The 20,203-nt window shown below is 34.4% G+C and overlaps 1 protein-coding gene across 1 annotated transcript in view; it reads right to left on the minus strand.

Moving 5' to 3' along the window:
- Positions 1-20,203, minus strand: part of APAF1 (apoptotic peptidase activating factor 1) — a 36,912-nt gene that overhangs the window by 9,004 nt on the left and 7,705 nt on the right. The window contains exons 7-23 of the mRNA XM_080596068.1: positions 18,916-19,028; positions 18,253-18,384; positions 17,641-17,879; positions 16,881-17,048; positions 15,574-15,705; positions 14,334-14,447; positions 13,817-13,995; positions 11,923-12,049; positions 9,733-9,858; positions 8,755-8,886; positions 6,500-6,625; positions 5,284-5,442; positions 4,883-5,011; positions 3,990-4,115; positions 3,065-3,184; positions 488-613; positions 32-157 (exon numbers count right to left, since the gene is read on the minus strand). Of these exons, the coding sequence (XP_080452194.1) occupies positions 32-157; positions 488-613; positions 3,065-3,184; positions 3,990-4,115; positions 4,883-5,011; positions 5,284-5,442; positions 6,500-6,625; positions 8,755-8,886; positions 9,733-9,858; positions 11,923-12,049; positions 13,817-13,995; positions 14,334-14,447; positions 15,574-15,705; positions 16,881-17,048; positions 17,641-17,879; positions 18,253-18,384; positions 18,916-19,028 (2,374 nt within the window). The remainder of the gene's footprint in view (positions 1-31; positions 158-487; positions 614-3,064; positions 3,185-3,989; positions 4,116-4,882; positions 5,012-5,283; positions 5,443-6,499; positions 6,626-8,754; positions 8,887-9,732; positions 9,859-11,922; positions 12,050-13,816; positions 13,996-14,333; positions 14,448-15,573; positions 15,706-16,880; positions 17,049-17,640; positions 17,880-18,252; positions 18,385-18,915; positions 19,029-20,203) is intronic.

The following is a 20,203-nucleotide window of genomic DNA, read 5'->3' on the forward strand; positions in this document are numbered from 1 at the left end:
AATATAATCTTTTAAAATATATCTTCCAAACCTGTATGACTGCGTCATGAGCACTTGAAATCAGAGTCTGACAATCAGAGGTAAATCGACAATGCTGCACGGATGTCCTGTAGGCCTCCCGGTATTTCAGAACTTTCCCATCCAACAACTGTAATACCTTTACAATGAAGAATGCAGTAAATCTATTTACTTTACATAGTTTATAGAAAGGAAGAGAAGAACTTCTAAATTCTTTTTAATTAATAAAGAGACTAAACACATCATTCTCAGTCAACACAAAAATTGCATGAGCTCAGTACTTGGTAAAAAGAAATGCAGAGCTATGTTATTAATATTACCTCTAAATTATTGGCATTTCAGCAGCACTCAAACGTAAAAACTTTAAAGTACTATACTAAAGAATATGATTGTAGAGTCATTAAAATGACATTCTTTTAAATAAAAGTATTTTTTCCTATTGTTTTAAATAAAGTTTACGATATAATACCTTTACTGTTCCATTCTCCTGTCCAAATGCTGCAAATTTTAGATCTTCACTTAAGCAACAGCAACAAATTAGGGATTCCTGAGGTTCTGTCTGCATAATAATGTTGTCTGTATTTCCATTAATGAGCTGCAAGACAGGAAGTTAATTAAGTTAATAAAATATTTTAAAATGTAAAGTAAAATAAATTACAAGAGAGAGCTAAGAATGGTAAGAGAATAGTTTGTCAGTTTCTAAAATTTGAATTATCTGGATCAGTTACTTTCATAAATCAACTTCTTTAAAGGTCAGTGTAACCACCTCCATAGAACGGAACGCTCTCTGAATGGGAAAAGTGTGCAGAAGGAAGAACACCTCAATATTAGAAGGCTTTTAAAAGTTTGAGTACAGAAAACAGTAACTCAACATGTTATTCCTAGATTTCAAAAGCCATATAAGAAGCTCTCAGCTCAAAGCTACTTGCCAGACAGATTTTCCAATTCATGCCAAACGGAGCAGAAGCATGACTTAAAACTTATTAGCATATACAGTGCACCAAATTTCAACTCAGTGTTGCCCTCAAATTAATTCTCCAGGGGGAAGAAAAAAAAATCTTTAGAATACAATGATTTACAAAAAAAAAAATCTACCAGTATGATGTATTTAAAAACAACCATACAGTACATCAAAAGGCGACTAGGAAATCATTTCTGAGAAATTACTAATTTACTAATTGCAAAAGGTAAAACATCACAGTTAGGAGAAAAACTACAGATGTGATAGTAGAGATTTACTGTGGAATTACAGTACACATGCTTAACTGCAATTTGTCTTTTCGGTCAATTTCTCTTCTTGTACGAAGGTGAAAAATCTATTCTCTTACTACAATAAAGTCCTCTCTCATGACTGCACCTCTCCAGGACGTCAAAATACTGTATTTAGGGCAGCAAATCTAACCACCAACTTCCTCAAGGAAAAGGTTCAACTAGAAAAGCTATAATAGAAATATACTACTAATAGACACACACCTCAGATCTACTAATTTAGATGGCAGTCAGATTACACCATTACATAGTAGTTTTACAGATTTTATAATTCTGGAAAATTAAAGAATAGACTATCCTACACCCATTTACATGTGAAGAGTAATTCAACTCCATTCATTGTGTTTTTTCTCTTCACTGTGGCTGTTACAGCTTCTTTTCTCACATATTTGAAATATTCACACAAATTTTAATTTCAACATTTACTGCTTCCTGTTGGCTCTAAGTCAAAAATGTCTTTATTGCCAAGGCTCTGATGGAGATACTTGAATTATTTCTATAGCTATATTACCTATTATTCAAATATCATCAATATTCCACTTAAAGTTTCTTTTTTTTTTTTTAAACAGAATTTTTAGGTAGAGTAAGAACTGGCTAATTTGCTGACAGGACAGAAAAAAGACAGACAGAAAATAGGAAGAGAAAAAGAGGAAATCCCAAGGAACTCTAGGACTAGAAATAAAGACGATGGTCATGCTGATTAGCCACGATTACATAGCTTACATGCTTGTGTCTGGCCAAACTAGGAGAAAGGACACGACCCTACACAAAGAGATTATCTGCACCATGTCCTGCAGGGCGGCAGAATCTATTCCAACACTCACCTACCTACATATCCAGCAATAAGAATTCACTGATTTCACACGCCAGAACAAAGGTTCTACCCTAGACAGCTGCTGCTTTAGGCTAAATACCTGAAATAGCTACCTCATAGCCAAAGGCACAGCATTGCCCATTTTATGGCTTCACACAAAATCAGTTTGCATAAGCAGCACTCTGCAACAAATACGAAAATGTTTTTGCTTTTGAACAGTTGTAATCAAGTAAAAGAATAACCTGAGTGAATAAGAAAAGAATAGCCTGATTGCCTTCACTTCATAGAAAATCCTATCAACTGACATTATTTGATATATGAGAGAATCATGCTAAAAACAAACAAAAACAAAAAAAAATGTCCGTGCTTTTGCTATCACAGAATGGCAAAAAAATATGTTGAAAGTTGCTGTATTATTACTTGGCACACGAGGTGGTGGGGAGGAAGTCTCACAGTAAAAATAGTATATACACTATTAATGATTTTTTTTAGAACACAAAAGGCTCTATGCTGTCCTAAGGCTACAGGCTGACGTGGGCTTATATGTATCATTACCCCAGTTTGAGATTATTACTTCAGCAGTAGGTCTGATGCATTAGGTACCTGTGTTGTGTAACAACACCTTGTCTATCTGTACTGTACACTGTGCACATTGCTGCGCATGTCTGAGCACACTTCCAGGGCTCACAACCTCCCGAGTCTTGAAGAAAAAACAGTTTTGTTCCTCCACATCGAGCTTCAGTTCCTATGTCAGTGTGGAAACTTCCCCTCAATCTTCAGTTTTTGCTTACTAAACTAGGCAGAGTTCCTAGAAATAAAAATGTTACCATACATTAAGAGTCATCTGCTACAGATTCAGCTGCTAAAAGTAATGAACAAGCAGTTCTTTCAGTTCTTCCTCTCTCCTACTGAGATTTGCAGATAACATTCAAATGTACCAATGCATTGAGAAATACAGCTTACTTGTATATACTTCTGATTGTAAATTGCTAAAATCATCACTTCACCATTGTGAAATACAGCGTCTAGTTCACTTTTTAGCACAGCATCAGAAGACTTGCACACCTTGTTCGTTTCCCAAATCTGTTGAAGAACACGTTAGTTTTATTTCATTAGTTTTATTAAAGGACAAGATATAAAACTTGCTGAGTACCTATACATCTAAGTCACATAAACTTGCAAGTAACTTTAACTGTAAAACAGTGAAGTTATCCTCCTTCTATATTTATTTACTAGGTGAGGTTGTGCAATTACTATAGTGATTCCAATAGATGAAACAGAACTACTTTTTTTCCAAGGCTGACCAGCAGACTCCTCTGTATTTGGTATCATAGCTATACAGTCCACAATTTTCCATTTCAAAGAGTGTTAAAATTCAATTACAATAAACATTAAGTACTGATTTCTATATTTCAATTGCTTTCAAAATGTTAAGAATGTTAAGTGTTAACTTGGAAAGAAGGAAATGTTATTTTGGTAAGCTACAGTTCAACTTACACAGTTTTTAATGAGGCATTACAACTACAGGAATTTATCTTAAATATTAACACACAAATATATCTAATAATGAAAGAAACATCAACTTTGTAAGCTTACAAAAGAACCCTCAAAATAGTTCACAATTTTTTATGTAGATAAAACCTAAAACAAGATAGGTTACAATTACTCTTGAAGAGCCACTGGACTTAAATATGCAAAAAAAAGAGAACTCATTTTACTGTATATACAGATAACTTTATAATAAATATCTACATTTATATTATATAAACATGTACCCATACATAATACCAAATACATGGTTGTATTATATATATGATGTTATAACTACTTAAACAAATAATATTATACACACATACACAAAATCATATTTAAAAAAAAGCGATCTTACTCGTATTGTCTGGTCATCAGAGGATGTCAGAAACAGAGACCCATCTGGGGAAAATGTCACACAGTGAACCCAGCTCATGTGTCCCCTGCAATCTGCTACTTTTGATAAGGATTTAATATTCCATAACTACAACAAAAATATGAAAGAACTTAAATTGATTTAGATTGTATATTCAGGGAAAATAGTGCAAAACACAAAAGTATACTTAATTACTATTTCTTCTAGTATTTTCTTACTTCTTACTCTGAAATCAGACAAGTAACAAGAACTGTGCCTGTTTATCACATTTTGATGGTCAGAGAAATGGAATCAGCAACCTCTTTGACTACTAAAAGAGATGAAGGTGGGAGAAGAAATAACGAAATAGAAAGAACACCACATATCACTTGTTATAAAAACACATGTTGATCTGACCAAGTAGGTTGCAAAAACGAAACAAAAACAAATAAAAGCAAAACAAAGAGCCAGAAAACCCTGATACTTTACAGGCTTAGTTAGCCATGCTAGTCAAAGTTATTTCAGCTGTTGCATTCCTCTTTAGTAAACTGCCACATCCTGTAACAGTAATAAGAGGAAAGGAGGGTGTTTTGTTTGCTTGTGTTGAATTAAGCAACAGGAAGGTATACACTCCGCAGTGTGGTAACATTAACTAAATACAGTAGCGTGGTGGTTTTATATAAAACTAAGCTGAGTGTATAGCTTTGAAGTACTATTTCCCAATTTACATTTTATATTTTAGAAGCAAACAAAAATTATAACAATGAAGGACATTGAAAGCCTGTTAAAAGAGCTACATTTGTTTGAACTCTGCATACACAGAGTTAAAATGCATACAGATACAGACAAATGTATTACTTTATATTACACCAAAAAAAAAAAATCAAATCACTTACCTCAACAGAACAATGAGACAAAGCAACTGCTACTAACTCATCACCAGCACAGAAGTCACAATATTGGATTGTACTGTGATGACTTACGATGACTTGCGTTAACAAATTGCTTGTTTTAACATCAAAAAGCTGTGAACACATAATTGCAATACTTAGCACAGTTGGAATGACTTCACTACAAACATAGTTTATCTACTCAGCAGCATACAACTTCAAATCTAAAACGTATTTCTCTCAGTCAATGCTTGTCACCCACATATTTTTACTTAACACACACTTAAAACCATGCAACTTATGTCTGAAACATCTAGGTGGCCTATAATATAATCGTTATTTGTAATTTTGATCTAGATAGTAGTATACTAACTACCTTTAGAAAATTATTAATGTGAGGTACTTACCAAAAGTTTATTTTTGGCAACGGCCAAAATCATGTCACTATTTCTGGACCAAGAGCAACATTTTACTAAAACCTCCACATCATCTTGCTCATCTGCATTTTGGAAGAAATCTTTTATCTCAATAGTTTTCAGTTCATTTGCTGAGCGCACTTCCCAAAGCTTCAAGAAAAAAAAAAATACAGAAAATACATGAAATCTCTGTTTACTGCGGAGGATAAAGAACATAACAGGGAAGAGCTATCTCCCAATCACTTCTAGGGAGGAAAGCAAGGAAGACACACACACACAAAAACCACCAACAACAACAAAAAAAGAAGAGAACAGAAAGGAACACCAAAACAACCCTTTGCTACTTTCCCACTACCCCAATCAACAAATGGCATTAAATATTCACATGCCCAGATGGCCATCTCAACCTCTACTCTGCAAAAGAATAAAAACAAAAATAACATCTGCTCTGCAACTCTATTTAATAAAGCCCACTCACAATGAGAAATCTGGTATATATCCAGTTTTGTACCCTAATTTCACAGAGGCACCTGCCAATGAACTAGAGTACTTCTGTATCCTCCACCACAACTTTCCTTCTGAATGACAACAGCTACTGCAACCCTTCTTTCCCAACTTCTTTTCAGCAACTCTACAGAAATATAATGTTTTAAGAACTGCAATTCTGGAATAGCATAGATCTGTTGCAGCCAAAGGCAGTAAAAACAAATCTTACATTCTGAGGAAAAACAAAACAAAACCCTCTCAAATTCTCTTCTGGTACACACATGGCAAACAGCGCACAAATTACTTTTAATACTTATGTCTACTGATGGCTCATTTTCAGAGATGACAGATGTTTCAACTAAAATTAAAAAATATACATATGTGTATATATATTAACATTTTTTGTTTAAGTAAGTTTCAAAACACCCTCTACCCTTGCTTTCTTAGCCACGTACATTTTTTCAAAAAGATGGTGAAAAGTAAAGGATTCAAAATGAAGCTAGGTAGAATTTGTTTTGAACAGCAGACACCCAACTTTTTTTCTGGTAATGGACAAGCCTGTTGCAAGTATTGCATTAAAAACAGTACCAATACTCAATTGTTTCAGGGTTTAATTCATTAAAATCTAATCATGCAAATGCAGAGCTTTCTTATACATATTTTGCATTTTATGAAAAAAAAAATCAAACCAAGCATTTGATTTAACAAATATGCTGTGTACCTTTACTGTTCCATCTGTTGAGCAGCTGGCAACATATTCATCATTTGGCGAAAATCTACAGTGATTGACAGAATTTACATGACCAAACATCGTATTTCTACAATACTTTCCCTTCAGATCCCAAAGCTGCATGAGAAACAAACATATAAATATCATTATATTCATGAACTGTTCCAAGATAAATTTGAAAAGAGAAATTTCTCTTCAAAGAGAAATTTCTTTACTGAAAGGATTGTGCAGCATTGGAATAGGCTGCCCAGGGAAGTGGTTGAGTCACCATCCTGGAGATCTTCAAGAAACATGTAGACTACATGTAGTAGCATGGTTTAGTGGTGGACTTGTCAGTACTAGGTTAAAGGTTAGAACAGATGATCTTAGAAGTCTTTTCCAACCTGAATGATTCTATGATTCACACAGTTCACATTCTTAAAGTGCACTGGCAACCAAATCCTCAAAAATTTTTTCTTAGTTTTACCCACATGCTCACAGACTTTACGCTATGCCTGAGGCTCCCCCACAAATTATTTCAGTCTGCTAGCTTGCATGAAAATTATTCACATCAGTATTATATAGAACATTTTGTACAGCGAGGACAAGGCCCTTAAACAGAACAAAGTTACTGAAATTTTCTTCAGACTGAAGAATAAACTTTGTCTTGCCTTTCTTTCCCTTTCAATTTCAAAGTTCAGAATTACATAGCTTATATACAATAACTAAAATGAGATCTCTCTAGTTATTCTTGGATTACTGCATCCTTATTAATAAAGACAGAAGAACATTCCACGTGTTTAGGGCCATGTGCACGCACAGTTTTCCAAGCCTACAGCCCACACTTTCTTTCTGTTTCCAAATTTCTTCCCCTTCTCCTATATAAATGCAATACACTTGACCGCTCAAGTGAGAGTTCAAAGCAAGAGCAATTATCTGGACAGTGTTCTCTGAAAACAATCAGGTCTTTTCAACTATTATTTTACTATTCTATTCTATTATTGTGCATACTTCAGTTCTATCATTCATTCCACATGAAAACTGCTGAACAGTCTAAAACTTCAGCCACGTTTACAGCATGAGAGTGGTCATTTTAAACAGGTTTGTTCTAAATCTATTTGTTCCAAGATGTAAGTTTCTGGCAACAAACACATCTCTCAGGACATCCAGGTCAGCACAAAAGCCTCGTCTTTTCATCTTGATATTGGCTCCTCAAGTCTATTTTAACTCCAATTTACACAAACACAAGCTCTTGCCAGAACGCTTCAGATGAAATTTCACATTGCAATTAAAATATCTCACAGCCTGCTACAACTGGAAAAGGTAGTCCTGCCCCCTCCAAAACTCCCACACCTCACTGTCTATTCCCAGCATTTCTCTTGTACTGACACTGGACAGTGGAGCCACTACAGGGAACTAAAGAGAAAAACAATCCCACCAGAACTGGCTCCTTGAACCATACTATGCAGAGTAAGATCAGTACACGCATTGCAACAAATGCAAGACAGACTGCAAGCATAGTAGGTCCATCATCTTCAGTAGCAGTAAACTATTTGATTTGCCCAACTGTGCTGTGAAATTCCACCCTTATCCAACAGCCTAAGTCATCCTTCATTCTCCTTTTTTCCCCCTTTCCTCAAATACAGACTTCAGTTACCTCGTTTCTGCTCTCTCTGTACACATACCGCCTGCCAGTCTGAACAATGCCAGGTGGCTAACCTGACAAATCTCATTTTGATTACTCTTATTTTGTTGGCTTCCACTTTTATTTCTTTACTATGCCCTATGAATTTAGGAAAGAAAAAAAATTACGCCTGCTACACTTCCATAAGGTAAAACTTTTAATCCTTCAGCACCCAGGTTGGATGTTTGTTCGTTTGGTTGTTGTTTTCCTGATTTTTTTTAAACATATTTAAAAAATGTTTAAAATCTTAAATTTCTGCTTCATTTTTTCTTATTTTGTTTTTAAGCAGGTATTCCACTCCCAAACTTTCCCATTCCACCCTCCAAAAGTCTTGCCAAGAGTCCCTATCATTGTACCCTACTAGTAAGGATTTGTTTATTCTCTTTCACTAAGCACAAACATTTCTTCTATTCTGCCTTGTTGAAATCCAGTGACAGAGCTGCGGTAAGTACTCCTGATCTATTTCCTTCTCTCTTCTTTAAGTTAAAAAAGCTAATTTACAATGTTTGAAGTACATTTATACAACAACAATTAGTCTGTTGTGGTTATTCTTATGCTGCTAATCATAATCTTTTCCACTTACTTTGATGAAAGTATCATTTGAGCACGTGGCTAAAAGATACTGACCACTTCTGTTATTGAACTGGCAGCAATTGACCTGCTCTGTGTGTTCTTCATATATGTGCATACACTTGCCTGTTCTTGAATTCCAGATCTAGACAGAATTGAAGGACAAAAAACACTTTAAAATATATTCAGTGTACTTGATTTAAAAATATACATATATAAACTATGCTGAAATACAAATAACGTCCTAAAATGTTCTCAATTACACATCGAAAATGTTTGGAAGAGAAATAGAAAACATGTATATTTATATTTAGGCACAAAAAGCTGTAATTTTAAATTGTTTCCACTAATGTAGCCGAGATAGAGATACATACGCTTTTCAAGATAAGAATCAGAACACAGTATCTACAGTCAAAGTTTCTAATGACAAAGTGTCTACGACCAAACAGAACTGATCTGGTCTTGTTAAAATTCAGGTTTAGCTTATTATTAATTATACAAACTTTCATGGCAAAGTGTTTGAACAATTTAGAAATCAAAGGGGAAGGGGAAAAATCATAGTTCAGATTAGAATCTGAGAAAGACTAGAATATCAATCAAGGTTTTGCTGCAATACTGAAGAATTAAAAATAAACAAATAATTCATATATACCAGAAAAATAATATGAAAAAAGCTTTATGGGCATTCACATTATGTTATGAACAGGATTGGACTCATACATTATGCTCTACTTAAAATGAATCACCTGATAATACAAGGAAAATGAGCATCATACATACAGAATTGCAACTAACATAACTTCATTATAACTAACAAAGTATGCTTAATGTAACAAGTACGAGTTTTTGTTTTTTTGTTTTTTCAACATCAGGTTTAAGACAGTTTAAAAAAAAAAAAAATTAGTCCTAAGACTCTCTTCTGTTTGAATTGGTTAAAACTGAAATCAGAACTATCGCACTGAAAAAAAAAAAGTGTTTTCCATTTCCTTACCTTCACTTTTTTATCAGCTGAACAAGTTGCTACATACTTATCATCTGCAGAGAAAGCGCAACAGAGTATTTCATCTTCATGAGCAGTTATTTCCAGCAGCATCTCTCCACTTTCTGTTTTAAACACCTGAAGAAATACAATAAAGAATGAAATCTTGTAACTGGCATATAATTTTGAAACGTGCTATGCAAGTATAAGTTTGTGTTCCTTCAAACAGATCTCTACACTCTTCATTAAATTGGTTGCATTTTGAAAGCATTTATAATTTCAAGGTAACATAATATAAAAACATTTAATTGGAGCTTCAGTTTTGTAAAGATAATAGAAATTGTTACGGAAAGAAATACTGAAAAAATATTTTTTAAAAAGTTTCTGTATGCATTACGTTTCGTTAATGACGACCCTTTAAGCTTAAGTCTAAACCTAAGTCTTCTAGCATTTAAGCCTTTTCTACTCTTTAAATCTAAGTCCATGCCCTCTCTCATTTTAAGAATAACTGCACAAAACAATATCTATTAACAAAACCTAATCTGTTATTAAAAGTACAAATTCCAGGTTGATATATCATGATATTCTTCTAACGAAAGAAAGAATTTTAACAGCAAGTGATGATTTGGGGAAGAAAGAGGAAAAAAAGTAATAGTAAGAAGTTGTACAGAATGACACAAATCTGTCTTGATCTGGAAGAATAGAGCAGTTGGGAAGAAGTACTACAAATTAATCGTTTTTCCCCAAATTGTGAGATTTTGCTTTACAAGTGTGAAAAAAAATCAAGCCATCCTTTCCTTTACAAGGGTATATACTCCTAAGTTATGTAAACAAATCACAAACTCTTCCTTACAGCAGCATTCAGGATGCTACAATTGTAAAGTCCCTATTTTTCCCACTCTTTTTTTCATCAAACGGGAATATAATAATGTAATATAGTTGGTATTTGTTAAAACAAGAAGATAAATATCAAAGTAAAAGGAAATCTAAATTTACAGTAAATTCTGTGGAATATCTATTCTTAATCTAATGCTATATTTGATTCCATGGAAACAGTAGTAGTAGTTTTAAAACTTGAAAAACATTAGTTTTATTTCCATGCCACTATTAGGAAAAACACAAATAAGTTCAAAGTTAAACAATGTAAAAATATTATTAATTTTACAATTATTTCTTTCATGTAAGTTTAGGTTAAATGCAGTCACAATCCACAAATTTTACTCTTTTTTGCTAGAAAAATCAAGAAAAACAAGAAAACTGCAGTCTCAGTAATGAGGCCATGAAGGACAGAAGCACGGCACAGTAACTTCAGCAGAGCATAGAACTAGTACATCCACCAAGTATCTCCTTAAGTGGATGCCACGTAGAAGCCAGCAAATAAAATAAACAAACGAACAACAACACACTAAATAGGCAAATGAACAGCAACTAAGGACCACTCAATGTTTTTACTTCAGTACTGAACTTATCAAGCACCCAAAACAATACCAAAGGCTTGCAGAAAAGTTGCTCTTTACCCTTACCTTTGTCTGTCTGGAATATGCATACTTTACCAGGTTAGTGGCTGGCTGATTGCTAGTTTTCTCAAGAGCTGTCTGGCTCCCCTCCAGGCAGACTGCTGGCAAATTTGGATTAGTCACTTTCCTCTCTGTCTCCCCTTATCCACTTCCTAAGCACTTTGTACCTGTTTCCCGTCTACTACTGTCCTCAACTTCTGGGGCTCATTTTTATCCATTTATAGATTTATTTCTTTCACATAAGAAAATTTACTTACTAAGCACCGAAGTAGTATAACATCCATTACAATCCCATGGAAATTGCAGAGCTGTAACTAAAATGTCTTTTCAGTTCTGTAGAAAATCCACTATGATGGGAAATATTTTTGCAAACAAATAGAAAACATGCTGGGACGTATTTCTTTGGCTGTTGGCTTTCTTGTATCATTAAAAGGTATTTCATGTTGATGTATTACACTGGTTAGAGTAAAAACCCTGACATCAAAGTTTAGTTTTTGAACTAGAAAATAATATTCTAAACATGCAACTTGATATTTATGTAATAATACATTCCTTTCAATTACTTGTCTCCAGTATGTTCTAGATCCGTAAGATCTTCGTATCAAAAGAAAAGCAACAAGACTTTTAACAAACGTTATGAAAATAGTACACAGTGTTACATTTCACTCATGCGTAGGTATGTTACCTGAAGTGTTTTATCAGCTCCACATGATGCTATTCTTTGTCTGTCCTGAGAAAAGCAGGCATGGTAAACCGCATCTCTATGCGGACGAACAACCAGACGGGAGAGGTTTTTCAAAGATTTTTTATTTCTGCAAGGTAAGATAGTCGATATTAGATGAGTTAGATTTCCAAGAGTTTATTGTTCAAAATCCTCCCTAAAAAGATAACATTTGTTCACACATCTTGAGCAGCAAGCTTTAGAAGCAACTGGCCTCTCAGCCTTCATGCAGAAGGGAAACAAATTACTCCTTTCACTGAGAATTTTCGTTGCCCTCCTCCAACACTTAAAGCTTAGGAACCATGAAAGATACTATGTGCATGAGAAACTAACATGCTACTTCATGTGCACAGCTCTTGCAGTGCAAGACAGTCTTCCTCATGACATCTTAATGAGGGGGTACGTGCTATGTCCAAATATAAACTTCCTTGAGACTTCTTGCTCTCCTACAGGTTCTCTTTGAATTTTACTCAAAAACATTCACTCATTTGTTTAGATCTAAGGAAAAATACTTCATTTTTACAGCAATGACTCATTTTTCATGGTTCTTGCCTCACTTCAAAAAAGACTTAGGATTAGTAGCAACCATAATCATCCTGTTAAGCCAGGTGTTAATACAGAAAGCTGTCACTGTAATATGATGATTTTTGGTGATGAATATATTGTTACAAGATTTTTTTTTTCTAGAGTCAATAAATCCATGTACTTTTTTGTTCTTTATGATCAACAGCTTCAATCTTCACGCTCAGCAATAAAAAAAAAATGAGTAAAATATCTTGAATAAGGTTACTGAGCTTTAGAACGAAAACAAATTTCACTGCAAAACAGTGAGTCTTCAAAACATTTCTTTTTCCCTTATATTTTAATAAGGCTAAAATTACTAGTCAAGAGTACAACTTATTCACCTGCATATCCTACAAATCATTTTGAAAACCCTGTTCTAGGATTCAAGACAAAGTCATCCATCTTCATTCTGCTCATTTCAGCTTAAGTCTCCTATACCCAAAGTAACTAACATCCCTAAACTACCTGGACATTGACTCTTCTAAAGCATGTATCTTCCCATTGTTTTTGTTACAATTCTGTTAGCTATGCAAAATGAAACAACCAAATATTCAAAGTGATGATAGAATTCAAGTCCGCCTGGTTTGATCTGCCTTGTTATTACCCTGATTACCCAAAAGTCATTTTGTTTTATAACCATCAAGGACAGTAGAACAGAAACACTGAACAGGAGAATCTAATTGACAGTTACATGGTCAGATGACTACTGGGCTACTTGCTATCCTGGAAAAATATTTATATACATATACATTTTTCCTTAAACAACTTAATAAGATACTAAAGCAGCAAAAAAAAATATTTAAATGCCAGAAATATCAAATCTGGGCAGAGATTACAAAGCCTTTTAGTATTTCTCACCTCACTACTTCCAAAAAATTTGACAAGTTAACATAACTACTTTCTTTTTTTAAAGTGCATATTTTACTAGAAAATCTAACAACGTACTGCAAACACACCCAATATTTGCCCTACATTTCTAACTTTTCTAAAAAATGTATTTAGAGAATTTTCAAAGAGTCTTAGTTTCATCTTTGTATAGATATTCAAGATACACAATCACTGAGTAAAAAACATATTCCTTTATTTCTATGTAGGTATTACTAATTTGCAGCTTTCCATATCCAGTTACCCTCCCCCCACAAACTCCTGAAAATTATTTCACATTCTTTTCCCATGGAAAATATTGTACTTCTTAAAGTCCTTATAAAAGCCATACAATGTATTTAGTTGCACATGACATGATTTTATTGAACCAAGGGATTAATATATCAGCAGATGGATACTTGCTACTTACATCCATTCCAAATAAAATGCTCCTGTTTCACTCTGAGCACGTAGCTTGGCTTGTTGATATACCTCTGATGTCTCTGGTTGACAAAGACCCAGCTGTATAATGTCAGGAAATGGCTGTCGTCCAAGAAGGTGCCCATTTAAAGACAGAAATTCCTGGAAATTCTCACGTACTATGCTATCCTACGTACAGAGCAAGAACAGATAATATTTGGTAACACAGAAAGTGGATACATTTTCTAAATGCCCTTTGCTTTTTTTAATTTCCTATACAGGTTATATTCTTACAGAAACTTTTAGTTCTTAGTTCTATTAGCAAGTACATATGATAGACTGAAATATTTCATTATCCTATTCAGAAAAACATATTATCCTTATTTTTCAAGTAAGTTTAACTTCACACTGCCTTTATGTTTCACTTTTTAAAGTTTTCTACATAACTCCCATAAATACATAAATAACATGCAGTTAAAGATAGAAAATCATATTTTGAACAGACTGATCATTTACCTTTTACATACCTTTTGATCCAGGACTGAACTATATTCCACATATTCATGAATCAGATGAGCAGGCCCTACCAATTCTGTTTTAGCTTTAATCCAATCTAGAGAAAACATAAGCTCACGGAGTTCCTGCAAGAAATACAAGTTAAAGTTCACAGCATGAGTTCCAAGACTGCATCTACCTAAGAGGAAAAGGAAAAGCATAGGAAAACACAAGAGGTATTTAATATACAATTAACGCCATTAATATACAATTAGCATTAACTGGAGTACAATTGACTCCAGTTAAAAAGTTATGTGATTTCCTGTTTCCTGCCTCTTACTTGATTGGCTATGAAAATTCTGGATATAGAAGACTAAGCCTGGTATTATAGGGAACCAAAGGATTGTACCTTGGTACAGCTAATCAGAGAAGGAATGGGGAGGATGAAGCAAATCTTGATTTCTGTAGTACAGAAGACCTGGTTTAGGATACAGCTCTGAAAAAAGCTTCTTCTAGTCCAGTCTAGCAAAGATCAATCTGCTAATAGTGATCTGTTGTTGTTGTTCACAAATGAAAAGTTTCAGTAAAATAAAAAGATGCTATAGTTGCATTGAATTTAAAAATGAGAGCGCTACCTCAAGAAAAACAGAAGCAAGAAGTATTAAAGAAACATACTTGCTGGGGTCAGAAAAAACTGCTTAGAGAAAACACTTCAAACTTGAAGTATATTACCAGTTTAAAAACAGTAAACACTGATTTAAATATTGCCTAACATTAAATGGCTCCCGAAGTCTGTCAATATAGAGAACAAACATTTACACAGAAATGAATACGACATAACGGGAAAAGCTAACAATAATTCTATAGAAAAAATTAACTCTTCACTAATCTAACTGAATCCTCTGAATAAATCAATTTTACTTTTATCATATAATGTAGTGAGCCTGGATTTTCAGAAAAGCTTAGAGAAGATTTCTTACCAAATCTTCCTCAAAAGGAAGAGAAAAAACACAAACTGTTATAAGAAATCTTCTCATGAACTGGTTGAAAAGACAAAAACACAAAGGGCAGAAATAAAGTAGTTTTCATCGTAATAGACAATGATTATCAGTGGACACCCTAAAGAACCTTATGTTCAGTGTCTGCATATCTGCACAAAAGCCTGGGAGCAGAGAGGTTTGAGAGGGAAGAAGTGGCCTGGACGGGAAGGGCAGGTGTAAGGGAGAGAGGTGGGGGATCAAGAAGGGAAACAAAAACCCAGTCAGAACTCACCTTCTGCATGTTGGCACCAGCCATGTGATATGCTAGGAAGTTATACCAGTACATGCAATCCTCTTGAGATGGAATAGGCATGTTAAGCTTGTAGTATTTCTTGTACTGATTGACTATGTTTTTGTGTAGCTCCTGCAACGTGAATCAAAACACACCTTCAGCGAATACTATACCAAAGTACAGACTGATTTTAGTATTAAGGTTTTTATTATTGTTATTTCTCAAACTAAGATGTCAACAAATGAAATAAGAAAAAATTATCTTCAAAAACTGTACATTTAATTTACTGCTAAAGGCTTTCCCCAGAAACATTCTCTGGACATTAAAAATAGAAAATTCAGCTGATAACCTTCCTTCTTAGACTGAGAACAGCTATCAAGTCACTACATTAATCACGGATAGCCAACAATAAAAACGACCCTAACATATGTAGAACTAAAGCAAGTCTAGAAGTCATATGTAAATCTAAAGCAAGCAACTTGCCTTTTCTTCATATCTACTCTTCCTGCCCTCTCCTTCAAAACTGATAAATTTATTTGGCCCAACTTTTAGGACATTTCCCTGCGAGCACTGCCTTAAATTGAGAAAAGGAGTAAAAAGCATTTCTCAGTATTAAAGAAGAAATTTTCTATTCTGGTAGGGTCTTGATTTCTTTGGAATTATCAGTGGAACACTCCTTCTCCTGAGGGAAACATCTTTGACAGAGATACAGTGTGTATAGAATCTTCTCTCAGATTAGCCTGAATACAGGCTTGGCAACAAGTAAATAGAGAGCAGCCCTCCAGAGAAGGGCTTGGAGTACTCGTGTATGAAAAACTTGACATTTCATTGAAAACTTGACAATATGCTCTTGCAGCCCAGAAACCATATTCTGGGCTTCATCAAATGAAGTGTAGCTAGCAGGTCAAAGGAGGAGATTCTCCCCCCTCTACTCTGTTCTCATGAGACTCCACCTGGAGTGCTGTGCTCAGCTGTGGGGCTCCCAGCATAAGAAAGACATGGAGCTGTTAGAGTGGTCCAGAGAAGGACCATGAGGATGATCAGAGGGCTGGAGCACCTCTCCTATGAAGACACGCTGAGAAAGTTGGGTTCATTTAGCCTAGAAAAGAGAAGGCTCCAGGGAGACATTACAGCAGCCTTCCAGTATTTAAGGGGGTCTTCAGGACAGATGGGAAGCATTAAGTTCGACTGCACTGTGGGTCTATTATATGAACCTGCTCTGGATACTATTTAACAAAGGAACATTTTCTGAATGCCCAACTTTGGGAGAGCAAGGTTAGCAGTAAGTAGATTAGCCAAAATTGTACCTGAAGCTGGTTGCGATTCTTCTCTGTAAGAAAGTCAAGCTGAAGATCATGTAAATAATAATGAAATGACTTCCCATTACGATCACAGAACAATAGTGATTTGTTAACAAATTCCTGCAGTATATCTTCAACTTCTTCGGTTTCCATATCCCAAAGAATACAGAGCACCTAGAAATGCACATTAAGACAGAAAAGATAATCAGAACTAATATCATAAAAGAACAGTTAACTGACAACAAAACACATGGTAAAAGTTATAGACATTTTACAAACTGTAGTAAGTTCAGTAAGTTACCAGTTCTTTCATACCAGACTATGCATATGACAGATAATACAAATTACCCCTTCATTTGTCCATTTGTGCTGACTTATGGTGGTCGTATCTTTTCTTAAGAGACGAATTTCGTAAGAGTTTTCAAGCCCTCAGAGAGCTCAATTATTAGTTAGTACAACTAACTAAAGAGCTATACATGCAGTGCACGTTAAACCAACATTATGAACAAGTTTACTCAGTTACAATTTTTTAGTTTCGCTACTAACAATAAAAGTCACGATATAACAATGAATCCAATCTACCATTTATTATTATGTTGAATACAACAAGTTATACACAATTACAAATTTTATGACTAATTCATTGCTTCTAACTCACTAAAAATCACAGAATATCCCAAATTGAATGGGGTCCATGAGGACCACAGACCAACACACACGCACAAAACAACAACAAAAAAAGCCCACACTGCATTTCTGTTATTACCTTAGTAGGTACTTTAACATCTTTTGGAAGAATAGAGAGGTCTTTATAGTAGTCTTTAAAATCATTATCCAGTTGCTCAACACTTATGGACATTGCTTCATCAAGGGCTTCATAATCATAAGACGAAGATTTTCTTATTCTTTTAAATTGCTTGTTCTGCAGCTGTTTGAGATAGTACTCCCAGCGACTGGGGAAGTCCCGTAATAATGCACCTATCAAGGATATCACAAGAGGAGAACCTGAGGGAAGAAAATTAAATTAATCTTAGAGGTTTTCAAGGAACAATTCAATAGTTTAGTGGTTGAATAAATCAGGTAATTTTCCCAATTTATCAGTAGAATTCTTGAGGTGTAGAGAACGAACAAAATGTTATCCATGTAGACATCTGCAAACCCACCAAATTATTCTTTTAAGTATACTGAAGAAAAATACACTGAAGAGAACTACTTGAAAAATCATCATGAGACTTTTGTTTAAAGAAACAGAAGACATCCAACAAACACCTGTGTTTTACTTAAGGGATACAGCATCAAGGAATGTTCTCTCCTCTTTCTCTAAGTCAAAACAGAAGAAAAAATCCATTGGTAAGTTAAAAAGTGGAGAGTATCATACCTTTGCACTCTCTTATAATGCAGTTAGCCTGTTCTGGCAGTTCTGATATTTTCATATTCACAAAAAGGGATAAAACCTCCAGTCCTTTCTCATGTGCAAGTCCACTTTCTACATGAATCTCATATTTATTGCCTAGACACAGAAAAATAGGGAAAAAACGTAAAGAATTTTTAAAGTGCTATGGAAATGAGTATTTTCTGATAAAAATCTGGAGCAAAAGATTTGGTTCATGATTGTATGCATAGTATTTTACATGCTTAGTACTAAGGATAGTAGAAAAATAGTATAAGTAAATAATCAAGTTTGCATTATGGACAAAGAATTAGATTTATAACCTAATAATTACAACTGCATTACGGGTATGTCATAGCAATGACTTCTTCATACTGTAATCAGTTTAATAGCAGCAGTGTCACACAGTGACAATTTATCCTGTTGAGAATCACTGCACTCTTCAATATAGATGTACAACTTTTAGGATAACATGTAACATGTATTTCATGTAAGAGCATAAGGTCTTATAGAACAGACTTCTAAAACTTTGTCACTTGTGCACAAGTTGACAGACACAAGTTCTATCAGATTCTTTTAAAAGCTCACAAAATCAAACTGCATACATATTCATCCACAATTCGTACTGCAGGAGAAGACACTGTTCCTTACCAGACACAGCGTCTGTTACACTCCTGTCCCTGCTGGTGATAAGAACTTGACATTGATTATCAAATGCTTTTAATACCCAAGAATCCCAGATGTCATCCAGGACCAAAAGAGACCTAATACAAGAAAAAACATTGCAGATTTTAGATCAACTATTAGTAATAAGACACAGCATTTCATCTTAATAATGAAAGAACATTTTCAGAATTAATAACATACCACTTTATAATTTTCTTCTGCTAACATGTAAGATATCTTAAAAGGGCATTAAACACTGTGCCAGAAAGCTGAATGTATCTCCAGAATGAAGTTTTTAGTATTTATTACTTTTACTTTTTTTTAACCATTTTACCATTTTTTCCAATTTTTACCATTTATGGCTGCAATTGAAGTGCACTTGATAAAATTTTAAAGAATATTTCTATTACAAGATGTCAATAAAAGCAGAAATATTTACTCCATTTTTTAACAGAATTCTGCTTGACACAAGCTAGAGATAAACTTCTTGAGATAAACAATTTCAACTTCCTCTTAACTCAAAAATTTTCAGTTTTGTCCTTCTGTCTTCAGAAAGCTGTACGAGACTAATCTTCTTCTGAAGGAAGACGATGGGGCTCTTTTTATGTAACCATCATTTTATAGGGACCACATATTCATATCTTATACCTAGTCACATTTGTATGTTACTCATACAACCTCACAAGAATGATGTATAGCAGACTTCCTATACCTTCCTATATCTGACAGTGAAGTTAGTGAAAACTGTATTTAAAAAAGTCGGTTCCAAGAGAGAAAGAAGTCCAAAAGACTGGCTGGGAAAAAGATTTATAAAAAGAAATACCGGTTACTTGCTTTGTGTGTTCTGTGGAGAAAAAATTACCAATCCTGCTAAGTTTAAATGCACTGCCTTTTTCCTGCCCCTGCCCCAGGAATAGTTTTCAGCTACACTAGTCATTGATTACATTGTCCCATTCCCACTGAAATGGGCAAAACTTCCATATTTTACTTCTGCTAAATGATTCATAAATAAGCATTGATGGCAAAAGCATTTTATCCTTCATAAACAAGTGCATCTGCATTACATCATATTTTCAAAGTTGCATATGAATCTTGGCTACCCAAGTTTCATTTTCATACAATATCCCCATTAATTCTCCACATTTAACTTTTGGGTAAATCAAAGATTTTGCAAGAATACTATCATAGCCACAAATGACTAATTTTGTGGTACCTTCACACTTGAAAATATGCTGGGCAGCATGTATTACAGCCTGATCATATGCTTTTAAAC

The sequence above is a fragment of the Anser brachyrhynchus genome, assembly GCF_964034855.1.
Source record: "Anser brachyrhynchus genome assembly, chromosome: 1".
Taxonomy (NCBI): Eukaryota; Metazoa; Chordata; class Aves; order Anseriformes; family Anatidae; genus Anser; species Anser brachyrhynchus.